General features: G+C 43.3%; 1 protein-coding gene across 1 annotated transcript in view; it reads left to right on the forward strand.

Moving 5' to 3' along the window:
- Positions 1–18,318, forward strand: part of DNAH3 (dynein axonemal heavy chain 3) — a 112,004-nt gene that overhangs the window by 9,346 nt on the left and 84,340 nt on the right. The window contains exons 3-6 of the mRNA XM_019542168.1: positions 3,246–3,471; positions 7,404–7,470; positions 13,074–13,209; positions 13,759–13,948. Coding sequence (XP_019397713.1) covers positions 3,246–3,471; positions 7,404–7,470; positions 13,074–13,209; positions 13,759–13,948 — 619 coding nt within the window. The remainder of the gene's footprint in view (positions 1–3,245; positions 3,472–7,403; positions 7,471–13,073; positions 13,210–13,758; positions 13,949–18,318) is intronic.

Below are 18,318 nucleotides of genomic sequence, written 5' to 3' on the forward strand. Positions count from 1 at the left end.
GACAAAAACAAGATTAATTGCCAAGGATAAGAATAAGAAGTATTATTTTAGGTACACAACACAGAAAAGTAAACAAACACAATACAGAAAAAGAACATTATGAAGCATGCTGGAAAGGCAGGTGCCAGGTCTTCTGGCAGGGGAGGGAAAGGGGCAAAGGGAGAGCTGCAAGTTCCCACCACTCCAAACACAGACACGCCCTCTTTCAGTGATGAGTCTTCTGCTGCTAGTGGGAACAAGGAGGTGGTAGCAGTGCCTGTACCTGCACCAACACCACTAACCAGCAGCATGACATTCTCCCCCTCAGTTTCAGTTCCCAGCGTGAGCCTTTCAGTGCCAGAGGAGGAGCTAGATCTGGAAGCAGAGGAGATGAGGGCCATAGCGAAGGAAATTCTGGGGAAGGAGGGGGAATCTGAGTTTGTTCTCCGTGCCCTTCAAAGTTCTGCTGGAGGCAGGTCTCCTTCTCTGGAAGGCACTTTGGAGGAGGTTGTGGGGGCAGGTGGCTCAGCTCCTCCTGTTGTTGCGCCTCTGCTTAGTGAGGAGGGGGATAAGGCAGGGTCCCCACCTTCAGCCCAGAAGCGGGTGGGTAGTGTAGTGTGGGATAATTTTGAGGTGGCAGATGATCCCAGGCATGCTACCTGCCAGTACTGCCAAAAGGAGATCAGGCAGGGCAAGGACGAGAAACACTTTGACACCACAGCGATGCTGCTGCATCTCGGGAGGCAATACCCTCTTGCCCTTGTTCCTCCTCAGCCTGGCACCAGTGGGAGTGTGCCCAAAAGGAAGTCCCCCTCTTGCTCCAAAGCCCCCTTCCCCAAGAAGCAGAGGCAGGCTACCCTGGATGAGTGGGGGAAAGGGGGAGACAAAGGGGGTTACCATCCCTGCTTTTTTTTAATCCCACTCTGCCTTAACACACGCAAGTGATATGAGTTTTGCTTCCAATAGTTTGAGGGGCACTTTCACAGAAACCCCTGCACCTGTCTCCGTGAAATTTGGCAGACTTTGTGCCTTCAGAAGGGGCTACCATCCCTACTGTTTTCACCCAAATCTGCAAAAAAATGACAAAGTTATAGGTATTTTAGTGATTCCCCATTATAATCTATGGCCGAATCTCAGAATTGAAGCCAGATCTGTGAATCTGAATTGTCCAAATTGAATCAGGACAGTGATTCAAATCACCGAATCAAAATCTGAATTGAATACTTGCTGCTTTGCACAGGCCTACCAGACAGGAGAAGAGCTCAACAGAGAGAACAATCATCTGAGATAGAACAGAAAGAAGACATCTATTATTAATGTGGGAGAGGCAGAAAAATAAGAAAAGAATGTTTAAATGCTCATGTACACCATTGATTACCAGAGGCTTGAATGGGTAGACGTATAGAGCAAGTGAGAAGATTGTTAAAATTAATGAAATGCAGGGGAAAAATCAAAGACAAGTTGGATGGAATAAGAATTAAAAAACTGTGACAAATTAGGCATCCATTTTGCAAACATGTACATGCCTACTTCCACTGAAGACATACACAGTGTTAGTTATGTGAGCGTGCTGAAGCAGGCTGGAAGGAGGAGCAGGCTGTAAGGGGACAGGGAAATGGGATCCAAGAGATAAATGACTATAGCAGGATTGCTGGATACATTAGTCAAGCTGGTTGGAGAGACAGATTTGTTCCTGGGGAGGGAACAGTTGGATGCTGCTGTACACTGGCCTTTATGACTGCTAGCAAGGGGAGTATTTGCCCCTCACAATATGGCTCAGCCTCCATATGATAGTTTAGAAGGCCACAAATTGCAGCAGCTGAAAAGCTGCGAAAAGACCCAACTTGCTGTTTTTCCACAACAGTCTGCACAGTTTACAGTTATTCAGTGAAGTTCCAATAATGACTAAAATATGGTAGTAACAAAATACATTTTTCAAGAAAGTTACCATAAGCAGTTATATGATAAATGAACTGTTCATTTTAAATTGCTTTTATATTACACTTCAAGACAAATTCTGGAATAAATGTAAAGGCATCACTGTGCTCATTATATATCAAACCAATGAGGCAAATAAATGTATACTTGAAGAAAATAAAGAACGATATATTTGTATATGGGCAGCTATTCTTTAAAGCAGAGAAACAAGAAAAAAATATTGGTTCTGGTGTTTCTTAATCAGGCTTGTTTAATTTTTTGCATCTGAAAAAGGATTTCTAGAGAATAAATGTACCAACAGCTGGTCAAAAAACCAATTTCCAGTTGTGGGAAAATTCTAATATTTTGAAATTTCACTTTTGTCCCTATTTAGAACAAAAATAATTTTGAATGTTTTCCAGAAGGAATAGTCCAAGGTATCTTGATTTAGAAACATCAAAAGAACATTCCTGAAACATTTAATTTTGCTAAGATCAAACACTAATATTATATTTATATATATACTTTATTATAATGTATTTAAAATATTAAAAAACTAGACATTGACATGAAACAAATTTACAAACACATTTAAAGTGAAGCACAATCCTAAAAATGAAGTAAAATATTTATTAAATGTTTTTCCTGTTGAAAAGTCCCTTCTGATGAAACAGTTCACAGAATAACATTTTTAAAATGCAAAACTGTTCTAAGGACCTTTTTTAACCAAGTCAAATCATTACAGGTATCTCTTAATAATAAATGTTTGCTTTTCGTTTTATGTATATTTGTCTACCACCTGTGATCTTGGGCATATTCTGAAAAAAAAATCTGAAGCAAAATATGTTGTCTTCATTTCACTAAGTCCCCTGAAGTTGTATAAGGATTCAGTTGTAGTCATACTGTTTTAAGGGATGGATCAGGTAGCTCATTGTGTTAAGAGTCTTTCTCCTGGAGGTTGTTGGTTTGAACTCGACTCAGAGGAATACTTATCTAAAGTTTATGGGTATCTAACGGACTGCATGAAATAAGTTTGATGTTGCTCAGGTTGCAAGAGTTGGAAACCTTGGTTGAGTTGGGAATTTTCTAATGAAAGTCTTATTAGACAATTGTATTTAATTGAAACAGAATTTTTATGCGGTAGCACACCAGCTTCAAAAGAAAAAAAAAACTATTGGAAAAGGTTTCCCAGTACCTACCAAACTCACATTTATGATGTAGCACAGCCAAGGATTTTTAGACTGACTTTATACTAAGAAATAGCACATTTTCTTATTTGTGCTGTTTACAGAAAGATGCTTCTTTGACAGTGCAGTGACTCTAATGATATCACTATTTTCCAATTTCAGCTTGTCCTGAAGAACAGCCGTTATCCTCCTTTAATGCAAAGAGTATCATGGACTTTGGCAGTTCCATTTAAAGAACAACGCTATCACCGAAGTCCGAGTGACTCCATAGCTAATAATTATACTCTTACTTCACGGGATCTAAAGCTGAGTGGCCTGCACAAGATGGTTTCCCCTTCGGTGGCAAGAGCAACATTTGACTCAGCAAAGCAGAGGGAAGTTTCACCATGTATCCATTCTTGAATTCCCAGGTTACCTAATGGTCCAACTGAGTTCTGGACACTTACATCCACAACTACTTCAAAATCTGATCATTTGCTCCTACTAAACATTTTCAAATGAAAATTATATATTTAAAATGGCCACAGGCCTCCCCACCTTTAATTGCATTCTAACACAGGTCCTATAATGGGCCAGACAGTAAAATCCTGAGCTTTTTAAGTTAACAGTTCTAACTGTGTAGGGATAGCTCCCTAATCAAAAGCACCATCCCAGACAGAATGAAGTATGCCTATTTCTCCCTGACATAAGTTAGTTTAAACAGCAAACTGATTCTCCCCTATGGTTACTGTAAACTGAATCCTGCCATTCAGCTACAAGGTCTTTAGTGAAGAATGAGATGCTGACAGCAATTTAAAACTTGCCTAATTCTGAGTGTGGCAATTCCTTTATGCATCCTGGCATTGGCTTATAAACCACTGTTATTGGTGAGATACTGCTATAATGCAGTGTGTTAACTTCCAATGATTATACAACCCTGCATTAGTTGTATTTGTCTAAAACTACTGCCATCTCATCCAGGTCTTTCACTTCCCTGTGAAGTGTCCCTTTTTCTTCCTTTGCAGTAGATGAATGGAAATTTTTTGTCAAAAGACATTCAATGTCTGCTTTGCTTTCTCTTGCTAGGCTTCTTATTATGGTTTCTTCACCTGTGCCCTATTTTCTCAAATTTATGTGCATCTCAAATAAATGTAAGTATGGGAAGTGGAAGGCAGTTACAGGAGTAATCTGCTTCCTTAGAAAATAGACATCCATTCATCCCATAGGTTAGGAAGATGCCTCTCTATTCCAGTCTAGTGCCTGCCTTGTTTGGTTGTTTGAGTCTTTCCTCAACCTGTCTCGTTCATCCCCCTTTTTTCTTCCATTATTTCTAGTTTTATTGGATAGAAATAAGTCTCCAAATTTCAGCAATGTAAAGTAAATTAGCTTTTACTTAAGAGATGAATATATGGAAGTCATAGTGTTTGTTTCTCTAGATTAGCAATGAAGTGCAAAGGTATGTTTGGCTTTCTCTGTTCTTGCTTTAATGTCTTTGTCTGTTTCACACAATGCTCCCAAGATATGTGAAGTGCTATATCTTTTCCACGTCAGTTCTAGAAGTTGCTATTGGTATTTTTTAGACTAAGAGAAAATTAGGGCTGGAAGGGATCTCAGGAGGTCATCTGGTCCAATCCCCTGCTCAAAGCAGGAGCATCCCCAACTAGATCATCCCAGCCAAGGCTTTGTCTAGCCAGGTCTTAAAAACCTTCAAGGATGGAAATTATCCAGCCTCTCTGCGTAACATGTTCCAGTGCTTCACTACCCTCCTCATGAGAGAGTTTTTCCTAATATCTAACCTAAACTTCGGTTGCTGCAACTTCAGATTACTGCTCCCTCTTTTGTCATCTGCCACCACTGAGAATAGTCCATCCTCTTTGTAAACCATGCTTCAGGTAGTTGAAGAAAAGAAGACAAAGGGGATTTAATAGCAACGTTCAACTAAATAAGCCCAGTTCCCTCAACCTTTCATCATAAATCAAGTTCCCCAGGCCACCAACCATTTGTTTTGCCCTCTGCTGGACTCTCTTCAGTTTGTCCACATCCTTTCTGTAGTGGGGGCCCTAAACTGAACATAATACTCCAGATGTGACCTCACCAGTGCCAAATAGAGGCGAATAATCACTTCCCTTGATTTGCTAGCAGTGTTCCTAATAATGCAGTCCAGCATGCTGTTGGTGTGTTTGCAACAAGGGCACACCGCTGGCTCATATTCAGCTTATTGTCCACTATAACGCCCAGGTTCTTTTCTGGAGAGCTTTTGCTTAGCCAGTCAGTCCTCAGCCTGTAGCAGTGCATGGCATTCTTCCCTCCTAAGTACAGGACTTCACACTTGTTTTTATTGAACCTCATGAGATTTCTTTTGGTCCAATCCACCAGTTTGTTGAGGTCTTTCTGAATCCTAGCCCTACCTTCCAGCATATGTACTACTTTCCCCATCTTGGTGTCATTGCAAACTTGCTGAGGGTGCATGCTGTCTCATCTTCCAGGTTGTTGATGAAGCTATTGAACAAAACTAGTCCCAGGACCGACCCCTGGGGCACTCCACTTGATACCAGCTGCTAATTAGACATCGAGCCATTGACTACTATCCTCTGAGCCCAATGATCCAGCCTGTTTTCTATCCACCTTACAGTCCATTCATCCAACCCGTACTTTCTTAGCTTGCTTGCAAAAATGTTGTGGGAGACTGTATCAAAAGCCTTGCTAAAGTCAAGGTATATCATGTCCACTGCTGTCCCCGCATCCACAGAACCAATCATCTCATCATAGGAAGTAGTTAGGTTGGTCAGGCATGACTTGCCCTTGGTGGATCCATGCTGACTGTTCTTAATCACCTTCTCCTCCAAGTGCTTAGAAATGGATTCCTTGAGGACTTGCTTCATGATTTTGCCAGGGAATGAGTTGAGGTCTGTAGTTCCCCAGATCTTTCTTTTTCCCTTTCTTAAAGATGGGCACTGTATTTGCCCTTTTCCAATCATCCAGGATCTCTCCCAATCCCCACAAGTTTTCAAAGATAATGGCCAGTGCCTCTGCAATCACATTGGCCAACTCCCCCAACAATTTTTGGTACGCTGCATTCAGCCTTCATGGACGTATACATATCCAGCTTTTCTAAATAGTCCCTAACCTGTTCTTTTGCCATTGTTGGCACCTCCTCCCTGAATTGTGCTGCTGGCTCCAGTAGTCTGGGAGCTGACCTTGCTTGTGAAGACCGAGGTAAAAAAGGCATCGAGTACATCAGATTTTTCTGCATCATCCGTCACTAGGTTGCCTCCTACATTCAGTAAGGGACCCACGCTTTCCCTGATCTTCCTCTTGTTACTGACATACTTGTAGAAATCCTTCTTGTTACCCTTCATGTCCCTTGCTAGCTGCCACTTTGCACTTTGGCTTTCCTGATTTCATCCCAGCATACCCGAGCAATATTCTTTTACGCCTCCCTCACTGCTTGTCCAAGTTTTCACTTCTGGTTAGCTTTCTCTTTGTGTTTTATCTCACTGAAGAGTTCTCTGCTAAGCCAAACTGGTCTTTTGCCATACTTACTAGTCTTCTTTTGCTGGGTATTGATTCTCATAGTTTTAATTTTATTTTGTTGATTTTCAATCCTCCCAACTATGCTTAGATTTGGAGGGCATTTATTTTGGCCTGCAGTGTCTCAGTATGTGGGACAAAAGACAGACATTTTTTACAAAGTCAAAGTCCTCCAATATCTGTGTCTGGGTTAATTGAATTCCCCATTAGTTGTTCTGTGATATTTCTTATTACCCAATTCACTACCAGTAGGAGGACCATGGGAGACATAGGACATCACTGTCTGACACCTGCAGGTGCATCTATATGAGGCATTTACTGTAGAATAGACTAATTAGCTCTAAAGTAAATGTTGCTTTTCTACAAAAGCGTAGACTAATTAGCTCTGCAGTAAACTTTGCAGGTCTACAAGTCCAGCCCTATTATGCTGGAACAAACTAATAAACTCTGCAGCAGAGTAGTACTTGTAAATACTGCCCTGGCTACCTGGGACATGAGGGTACTTCAGTGCAGGGGCTGCCTGCTAGCTAGCCTTACACTGGAGCACCCTCATGCATGTTGAACTGTGGGGAGCAATAAAGCATTGAAGTCAGTGGAATTTAAGGAATTGAGGGGCTTAAACCATTTTTTTAAAAATGGTACTTACATCCCTAACTTTACTACATGGCAGGATTAAGATCTAATCCATTTTATTTGCAGACTGTGTTTTTCTATTTTTCAGTACATATCATAGTAGTTTATCCATTGGTCTCTGTTTTGTAGTAGTTCTAAATAATATTTTGTAAATGGTTTTCTTGACAAAGCCTATAGCTTCAAAAGAATGTGCACCTTCTAAGAAAAGGCTCAAACTGGCACGAAGAAAATGCGACTCTTCACGGTAATGTACTTTAAGCAGTCATAAAAAGACACAAAGTGTTTCAAATCTGTCTAAGAATCTGAGTTTTATGCACTTATAATATGCTGATGCTCAGTTTTTCTTTTGGTTTGGATATTGAATTGAACATCCAATTGAACATTATGCCCTTCCATGAACTTAAGATTTGTTCATTAGGAAACTGAAGTAAATGTAATTTCCTTTACAATAGTAGCCATGAGTATGCAGAGATTATAGATTACATGCAGTCATTTCACAAAACAACTGGAAATCTGCTGGAACTGCTCTGTTGGTTTTCACATTACCTTCAGATAGTGGGGAAAATAATGCTTTTTCCATGGTATCTTTATATTCTTCTTGCTTATTCAATATCATGTTTGTGGTTTTGAAATAAAGGAGCTGGTTCTGTCCCCTGCCTCTGCATGGTGCAGGCTGGAAAGGTGCTGCAGCCAGCCAGGAGAGAATACCCCCAGATTAGGCACATCAGGTGTTCCTAAACTGGCTAATAGTGCCCTCCCTGCAGGGAGCAGTGAGAGGAAGGGGAGGTGGTAGGGTGCTCAGTACTAGGGAGATTGTGAGCTGCTCTGGGCTGGGTCCAGTTTATAGGCATCCCAGACAAAACTGCTATACACTAGAGCAATCCTATGCAAGTTCTGATTTATGTAGAGGCCTGTCACGGCACGGGGACCTAGGAGTGGCCGTGATCTCCCCAACGCCCCCTACCGTGCCAACTGGCGATTCAGCACCCTCTTTCTCGCCCGCCATGTCTTTGATGTTGTCTAAATTTTATAAAGGAGGCTGTCTTTTGTCCCCTTGGACACAGTGCTGTGTTAATCCTTTCTCCTGTTCTATATGGAGTGACGGGTGCACCCCAGCCTTATGGGCTATGCGTGCCTTCAACTTCCCCTGTAGCACGCCCCAAGCCTCACCGATGTACCGGACGTTGTCTGGTCAGTTTCCTTCCGGCGCCCTGACTGGTGCCCCCCGGGCTTGTCACGCAACCGGCGCCCTGACTGGCGCCCCTACTTGTTAGCCCTCTCGGGCCTGCTCAATATGTCTGCCCCTCTTAGGCCCGCTCAATATGCTTGCCCCTTCCTGGGGCTCCTCTGCGTACAGATGGTGCCCCCCTGGGTCCTGTCTCTCCGCACACTTGCCCTCCCCGGGCTTTCTGACTGCACACTCGTCCTCACTGGGCTCGAATTTATAACAGCTCCTCACCCTGGGTTTCGCTTCACGTATGCCCCCTGGGTCTTAACATGAACACCCTCCGGGCGTCTGGCTGGTGCCCACACTAGTGCTCTTAGCAATTGGGCTCAGGTGGCCTTAGCCGTGCCTGGCCCCTCCAAAATCATCTGTTCCCCTTCTCAGGGTTGGGGTATTGCACCCCTAAACTACAGTGGCTGGCTGGCACCAGGGCCTCCACCACTGTGGAGCCCTACTGAGCTTTCCCAATACTCTCTCTCTGGGTCGGGGTTGGGACACCCCCAAAGTGCAGCGCCCTCTCCAGCACTGGGAGCACCCCACCTCACTGGGGAGCTCCTAATGAAGCCTCCTCCACCCCTACAGCCTCACCTGGTCCTCCGGTTTAACCATAACTAAACAGAACCATAAGCCAATTGGCTGTAACACAACAATAAGTCTCCTGGCTATAACATACAATCTAGGCCCACCAGGCTTTCCTGCCAAACCTTCCAGTCAGGGTTCTCTCGCCCCGTACCATGGTGCAGCCACTCGGGCTGCTCTGCTGAACTCTGCTGCAGGGCTCTGGCTCCTCAGGCTGCCAGAAGGGAACTGCCAGCCAGGCTTCAGCCTGGGGTGTTTATAAAGGCCAGGCCCGGCCCCCTTCTGGTCAGCTGACCCACTGCAGTTGCCGTGGCAACCACCACCTGTTCTCTCATCATAGGAACAGGGTACCAGTGTGCCCGTGACAAGGCAATATAGGTCTGTAGTTAGCACAAAATCTCATTAGCACAAAGGTGGCTAACGGTACCACCTGTCTCCTGGATTTTGCCAGGTATGATGTACCTCTTTTGGGTGTCAACACATGAACACTTGGAGCCCTTTCAGAAGGAGTAAGTTTCAAAAGGGCAGTAGCTGGTGGATTCTAATTGTTACATGTGAATGAGCTGAGCACAATTCAGATGCAGCAGCAAAACCAACTCCGACTGTAACACTCCCTCCTTCAGGTTAAAGCTGGAGTGGTTTTGCTTCATGTGAATCTTTCTCAGTTCATTCATACATAACAATTAGAACCACCAGCTGCTGTCCTTTTGGAAGTTCCCCTTTTGAAAGGGCTCCAAGTGCTTGTGTGTCCACACCCTTAAAGGCACGGGAGAGAAGCTGTCCCCAAAATCTCAATTAGACATCCACCTCTGATAGTCTTTTCATTTAGTTTCTCAGTCTATAATAATACAAATAGTGTGAAGCAGCTAAAATACCTACTAGGATGATGTATAGGAGCAATCTTCATTAGAGTCATTTGAAACAATTAGATATACTACTGCTCTGAGCCTACCTGTCTTAGCAAGAGCCTTTCATGTTTCTTAACAATTTATGATTTCATTAATGACTATAAATTCTTGCACACACACGCACACAAAATCTATGCAAAAGGACTGTTATTCAGAGTGCAAAGCCAACCACTCAGAACTTTGGAAATGCCAGCATTAAGGTTTTCCATGCCTCTTTGTGCAGAGGTAACATGATATGGTCTTTCCATACATTCTGCTTTCTGCGGGGCCCATGCCTCATTTAATGCACAGGATGGACTTGCTCTGGCATGACACAGGTTTGTGTGCTGAAGGAAACTACTGACTGTAGAACCCCTGCTCATTGTTGCTGAGGATGAAACGTTTGTAGTTATTGAGGCTGGTGGTTTCAGGAAGAGAGGATGTCCTCCTAGTTCAGGCAATCAGAAACTGCACCTGAGACGTGAATCCCTGTGAGATGCTAGCCAGGTCACAGGTGGTCATTAATTTTACATTTCTCCTTTACTGACTTGAGATCTTATTTGCAAAAATGCTGAGCACTCACAATTGCAAATGAAGGCAGTGGAAGTCATGCTGTGAGTGCATGAACTATTCTATAATACTAAGTTCTCTGAAAAATTAGGTCCCAGAAATATCTCGGGCTATCTAGAGTCCATGGATGCCTTTTCCCTGATCTCTATGTGCCTCAGCCCCTTATCTGTAAAATGGCGGTAATAGTGGCTGTAGAAGCTACTTATGAAAATAAACTAATTAATGGTTTAACAACTTGTGATATAATAATTGTGATATAGTTGTGATGAGCACCATAAGACAGCCCTTTAGCAAATTAGTAATTTTCTTTTCAGAGGAGGGTTTGAATTGTTTAAGACATAATGTCACACTGAAAAGAGAGGAGAACAATTACTGAAATAGCTGCTCAGTAAATGTGCATTGTCTGCCCTGTGCAATGAATGAGGCAGGGGTCCTGTAAAAAATAGTGTGTAATCATGAAATTAAATCACGATTAGGGGATCCTAATTGAAGTTGTACAGGCAGCCTTCATTCTAGCATTTCGTAATTTTTGAATACTTGACTTGGCAAGCTTAACAATATTTTTTCATGGAACTTTCATGTATAATTTCCTAAGATTTAAAAAAGCAAGCTGAAAAAAAATGGGAATTCCATCACTTGGGGTCATAGTAACACCCACATGGGGCATCAGGTTAGACCTTTTGGGTACACCACAAAGACCTGCCTTGTTTGTACTAATGGAGTAAACTGGTAGCAGTAGTGTGCTGTCATTCTGTATGTGGACTAGCACTAGAAGGGCTGGGACACTGTCAGTGGATTTAATAAATATTTGCTGACAAAGAAGGACTCAGGAATGTTTGATTTTATTCTAGGTTATATGGAGGAATCTTTCAGTAGGCAAATACTCATTTACCTGTACTCCCTAGCTTGATCCCCTGTCCTGTTCCTTCGCTCCTTCCAACCTGTTCTTGTCCTAGGTCTGCCTCTTCCCTACTACTGAACTTTCCTCCCAGCCCCACTCTCCTTGGTTACACAGGCTTAGTCTGTCCATTCCCAGGTTTCTCATCTGATTCCCAATTTCCTTACCCAACAAGTCTTAATCTCACCCTCCCGGATTACTTGTTCTTGGGTGCAGACAGAAGTGTAGCTCCCAGTTGTAACTCAGGATGATTTTTGCAAAGTGTTCTGAGTTACAAGGTTACCCCAGACCAATCAGAAGTTCAGTGTTGGTTCAGGGGGCAGGGGAATCTAACTGCAGCTGTGAGACTGCAGCCAAGTTCCTATAGCAATGGCCAGGCTCTTTGCCATTGCTCAGAGTAGGAGTGGGGGAGGGCAGAGAAGGTAGCTCATTCTTGGAGCTTCCCAGCTGGTGCTGAAGGGTGGGTGAATTGGAGCCCCCCCACCTTGAGGAAGCTCCATTACACCTGTCCCACCCTCCAGGGGGTGCTGAAAACCCCCCAGACTGAATTCCCTCTGCTCCTTTTCCCTACTCCCTTTCTGAAAAAAATGACAGGCTGGGAGCTCGACAGACACAAGTTACAAAAGACCCTACATTTTGCAACATCTTTATCTGATACCTCATGGGGGGGTCAGATTTTCACCCAACTGGCCATTTTTGAAGCTGTTTGTGGCTCTGCACTTGTGTTTGGTCACAGCTGTAAGCTGCTTTTTGTGGCCAGATCAGGCAAAAATTGTCACTTTTGCCTGCACCTTTAGTTGCAGGCTTGTCCCACATTCCTAGTCCTAAGCTGTTAACCACCCATTTGCTGTTTTCTTACCTGAACCCCAGGACCCTCATTCATTCTTTCTCTCCTCCCATTAAACCTTCAGGTGTCTTGAGTCCATGGTGCAGGAGTCAGCAAACTGCAGCACACATGGTAGACCATGACATGCAAGGCCATTTTGCTTAGCACGCCATAGCTGTCCTGGGCTCCAGCCAGCTGTTGCCAGCCATGAAGCCCAGGCTGCTTACAGGAGGCTGCAAGCCATGTTTCAAGCAGCCCAGGCTCTGTGGCAGGCAGCAGCTGCCCAGAGCCTGGGTCATTTGCGGTGTGCAGCTGGGAGGCTACAAAAAGCTGCACCGAGGTCTAGAGCCCCAGCTGGGCTCCATGGTGGCAGCAGTTGCATGCACACCTTGGGGTGCACGGTGGGGAAGGCGCCAGGGCAGCACAAACCTGGCCCCTCCCCTGACATCTGCCTGGAGGTGTGCGTACAGCTGCTGCCAGCAGTGAATTGGGCTGGGGCTCTACAGACTTTGGTGTAGCTGTTTGCAGCCTCCCTGCTGCTGTTGTGAGCAGCTTGGGCTCCATGGCAGGCCATGGCCAGTTTGCTTGATGAAAAATTATTTGGAATGAGGCAAAATAGTATATTATTTTGGCATGTATTATGTGACTTAATAAGCGTATGTGGCTTTACTTGTTTGCTAAGCTTATAATAGGCCATGTTCATCCTTAGCCTCATATCATGGGATCATATCCAGGCTGAATTTGGCCAGATTGTTATAAGAATTCATTTCAGCTTCTCAGTTTACTGAACTGTTGTTCTGTTGTTTCAGAGCTATGCCAAAACAGTGTACAGTTCTGATTCAGATTTGTTTTGTGCATGTAGACATATACCAGAAAAGAGCATGATACCTTATTCAGACAACCATCCATTGACTCCAGAAGAACAATTTGTTGTTATGCACTTGCATGAGGAGGAGATATTTAAGCAAGAAAAAGTGCCTTCAAACAGTGATATTGAGGTATTTATTTTTTTAAGGTTAAGAAATGTGGTGATGATCATAATCAGAAATATAACCATGTACAATGATGTCCATTTAAAAGTATAGTTGAAAAAAGAAAACTTCTATGTACTAAAGGAGGTATAAAAATTAAATACAACAAATCACATTTACATCTGTCTTTAGGTCTGTGCTATCTTAATTCTTTCCCACCTCTTCTTTCTTTGAATATTTTCCTTTTCCCCACTCTGGATTCTCTGGCAGATTGTTAATTGCAATTAATCGTGCCTAGTCAAGTTCTTAACCTCTCATTCAGTTGGCCTGTGCTTCAGAGATCAGTTTTTTAGCAAATTGCCCTGGGCTGACTTAAGTACAATGCATCAAAGCAGAGGGAACTACTGTTAATTTTTTAAGTTGGTTCAAAAGGAATCAAAATTTGAAGTATCCATAGCATGCTACTTAGTTGGAAAAAGCATTGAGAAAATATTAAAAAACAAAACTAAAAACATTTTATAAAAGGCACCTGTATTAATAGCTAATACAGTCAGAATATTTTTTTGTTTGTTACAGAGATATTGTTATTATATACATAATGGAGTACAGAAAGACATGCTAGCACCCCAGGATAAAGAAGCGATGAGCATGATTTTAAAACACATTCCAGATGACTTCCTTACCAATCCAAACCTGGAGAAATTGCTTCAGAGTTTACAAGAAGAGATTCAAACAGACTATCACTTGAGCCTCATGAAAGCCATTGGTAAGACATAAAACTTCTCAATAGTTCAGCTGATGGAATAATTCTTGCAGGCTAAAAATAAAGGAGCTCATTCTGTTCTTAGTTCTGCATGTGTAATTAATTCCTCTTTGTAGTCAGTGAAATTGTTCTAGTTTTCTATGAAACTGTAAGCCATACTCATATAACATGTAATTCCAGTTTCAACAAGTACCTCTATTAAGCCCTGTAATGGTTATATTAGTGCAGAGTTCAACTTCACTCTAAGTTCATTAGTCATCGGTGGGTGGTTTTAAACCTTTTTTAGACTGAGGCACCCCTCGTTACATTTGAGGGACCTTTCCATAACTTGTAAATTGAGCTGCGTCCTAGTTCAAAAACTAATTTATTTATTATAGTGCTTCTCTGCTTGAAGAGGGGCTAGGAAAGAGGAGGAGCAGCTGGCAGGGAAGAGCCTACACTGCAGTGAGCTGTGGGGAGGAGGAATGGCTGGAACAGCATAGACTGCACGCATCTCCCCAAACCTTTTTGCTTATCTCCTCTTTCCCTGTATCACCCTTGTCACAGCACCCCAGGGTTTCCCTCCCCCCGATGAGAATCACTGCCATAGATGAATAGCCACACTTTCCTGTACAGGCTTGAGTAACATTTGTAAAACACAATTCTGCATAATATCTTCAAATATATAAAAGGTTGTTTGAAGCAGACAGTGATCAAGTGTACACACTGTGGGTTGCACAAGAAGTAATCAACTTAGCTAGCAGCAAGAGAAATGTATGTTTGATATTCTGAAAAAACATTCAAAGCGTGTAAGGATAATTAAGTGCTCAAACAGGCTATCCCTCCTTAGATAGTTCTAAGGCCCCTCCTACACATTATACTTAAGACAAAATTACCTGGTTAATCACGCCTTAGGTTTTGACCAAGTTATATGTTTAACCAATAAATGGCATGATAAAACAAGCAAGAAGCTACAGAGTTATTCCACAAAAAATGTGGAATAATTTTGTAGCTTGTTCTAATTGTGCCATTAACGGAACATGTGACCAGACAGTCCCTTGTGTCTGTGAGCCCCATCAACTGACCCCCATCAACTGGGAGCCCAGTCAATGTGTTTGCAAAGGCACCATGAGGTCAAACGCACAATCTACACAAACCTCATATGGCTCTCCGCAGTGGCAGCGTTTTTGCTGCTCCCGCTATGAGCCCTGCGGCCCATGTCGTTGCAGGGCTCACAGTGGTGGCAGCGAGGAGAACACTGCCACCACTGTGAGCCTCATGATGGGCTCCTAGCCACAGGGGTGCTGCCAGCACTGCAGCTGACAACGCAATGGTGGCAGTGTTGTCAGCTGTGAGGCTTGCAGGGGGAGAACGCTGTCCCTCCTGCAAGCCTTCCTGGTTGCAGAGCTCACAGCAGGGGCGGTGATGTGGGCTGCGGGGCTCACAGTGGGGGCTGCATAGAGAACACTGTCCCCACCCTGAGCCCCATCAGATGCAGGGTTTGCAGTGGCGGCAGCAAGGAGAACATAGCCATCCATGCAAGCCTCATGAGGTTTGCGTGGATTGTACATTAAATCCCCTTGTACCTTTACCTGCACATGTAGAGGGGGATCTTAGAACTGGGCTGACAAATATTTAACAGGGATGGGCTAAATATGCTTATTCTGCTTCAGCTCTGGGAGATGGATGACCTCTTAAGGTTTCCTCCAGCCCTGACTTTGTATGGTAGCCCTATAGTACCTCTTGGAGTAAAATTCATTACTTAACTCCATTAAAGCCATCAGTGTTAAATCAGGGTTGTTAAAATGTCATAAGTTAATTTCACTTCAACCATCATAGAATTAATGAGAAAGAAACATGGAAGTGAAATAGGTAATAATCTTGGTAATAATGATTATAGGTTGGGGCATGTTTAACAAATAGAAAAGAAAAATGAGAAGAGCTAATACTGATGAATAAATGTAGTAGAGAATCATTTATACAAACTAACTGAGACCAAAACCTGTCAAATCAAATTATTTGGCTAATGAAACACATATCTAAAGAACATTTGTATGTATAATACAGTGTATATTATAAATAAACTTTGTTCACTTTGCTGACAATTTCCATTTTTTTTCAGTCGTTAAAATAATTCTCTCCTCTTTGCTCATTAGGGCTCTCACTTTTGCAACAGACCATGCAGGTTGGCATCGTATCTTATTCAGATAACTGACTATAGTGGAAGTGGCCAACTGCAGCATGGATATTGTTAGTGGTGCATGCAGCTTGTGTGTGTGGCACACAGCAGATAGGGGATGGGACAGGCAGCACAGTGGCATATAGGGCAGAAAGAAAAGCAGGCAGGGAGCACAGGAAAGGAAGCAGAAAGCAGAGCAATAGACTGGGTAGGGAGCACAGTGCTAGGAGCAGAAAGCAAAACAGCAGACTGTGGAGGGGAAAGGTATCAGGGTGGCACTTGGGAAGGAAGCAGGGCTAATTTGTAGCACACCTGCCAAAAAGGTCGGTGCCCACTGCTCTACAGTATTGAAATGCACCAATATCCAGCGCAAGACACCTGAGTGTGGGCAAAATGATTTTGTAAAGTAGCCCCCTCTCAAAAGTAAGCTTCTCCTCTCTCTACCCCAGGTGACTGAATGTAAAGCTTAAAAAGTTCTGCGAAGCAAGCCTCTCAAATGAACATCTTCATCACAAATTGAGCTCAGGCCCAGAAGTGCTAGTGTGGTGCTAACTTATGCTTTTTTGGACCCAAAAGCTGCTAAAGACTGTATGGAAAATAAATGATAGTAACTGGGCCTGGATTGTTATGTGTAAATAGAATATAGATTAATCCAGACAATCTCTTTCTCTGCTCCTTTAAGAGAGAGCCACATAAACCTCCAGTAACTCAAAGGCCAACAGTGTGAGCAACCTTGATGTTGGGGTTGTTTAGTGTAGGATGCATCAGGGATGACTCGGCCTTGTGATATATTAGCATAATGAAAGTTTCCCAGAGTGGAACATCCAGTAATAGAAAATAGCCTTTCAGGGCATAAAAGCCATTTCACAAGGGAAAAATGAGGAGGACTATATAAGCTTAATTCATCTCAGGCTTTGGACATTAGGAGTTGCAGCATGAGGAGTTGAGAGAAGGGAAGGATTTGGGTTATAGAGTATAGCAAAATTTCTTCCTATCAGAGGACTGGGGAAGATTAAGTTCTAAACTAAAGGCTTTGGATTCTGATTCTCTATTCAATTATAAACCAGAATTAATTCTACTGAAGTACCAAACTGACATGAGAAACAGGTAATTTGACTCCAAGATGAAGGAACTAGTGAACACTGTGTTTTCAGTCACTTTTTACTTTTCAGTAAACTATGAGGTTTCTTTCAAGTATGACCTCATGTGCTCACATCATTGGGTGCTTACAGCTATGTGGATGTTGGGGAGCCAGGTCAAACTGATGTAATTCCTCTTCTGGCAAAGCATTGTTTGGGGTTTTTTCCATGTCTGTCAGCACCCAACATGCCCTACTTCAGTTTTAATGCCATCAGTATTTTTAGGGCTAGTGCTTTTTCTTTTTCATCCCTTTTGTGTAGGTAATACCCTGAAGGGTACAATTTGCTATGTAATTGTGCAGTGTATAATACGACAAGACTCTCATTTCAGTGGGGTGTTCATGGCATAGCCATACAACTACTGCAAATGACAGTAATGCATGCAATAATCACCATTCATCCATGACACTGTCCTTGATGTTTGTGAATTTTTACCCCCAGTGGTTGAAACTATCATTAAACCTACTCGGTAAATGAAATTACAGGGATGTGGTATAAAAGCTGCATGGATCCCAGAGAAAGGAGGACTGATTCTGATCTCATATACAAGTATGAGGGTTACTTTGCTAAAGGTAATAGAGTTAACCTGGTATAAATATGTTATGAGATAATAATCAGGCCCTGAGTACAGAATACAAACTACAGGCAGTCGTCAACTTATGACTTTTCGAGCTGTGATGAACATCACTTAATGATGTTTATAAATTGACACCCCATTTTGACATTCTAATGTAGGTTCCATCTTTACAGCGGTCAATACTGCGTGCAGCTGGTAAGTGGTGGAAGGGAAGGGACTTAGGTGGGCAGATCAATGCCCCCCCCGCAGTGAGGGAGGGGCTGGGGCTGAGACCAACACTGGGGCTGGGGCAAGCACTGCCCAGCTGGGGCTGGGCAGGCGCCAGGAGGGGTGGGGGCAGTGGCTCCCACTGCTGTGTGCTGCTCATCTGGCAGCTTGACCGGCAGTTCCCACCACTGCGCCTGCCACTGGTCCAGGAGGGCAGTGGAGCAGGGACTATGGGGGACTGCAGCCATGCAAAAATACACTGTAGCCCCCACCGCCCCCGGGAGCGCAGCCC

The sequence above is a fragment of the Crocodylus porosus genome, unplaced genomic scaffold (assembly GCF_001723895.1).
Source record: "Crocodylus porosus isolate Cpor-Errol unplaced genomic scaffold, CroPor_comp1, whole genome shotgun sequence".
Lineage (NCBI taxonomy): Eukaryota > Metazoa > Chordata > Crocodylia > Crocodylidae > Crocodylus > Crocodylus porosus.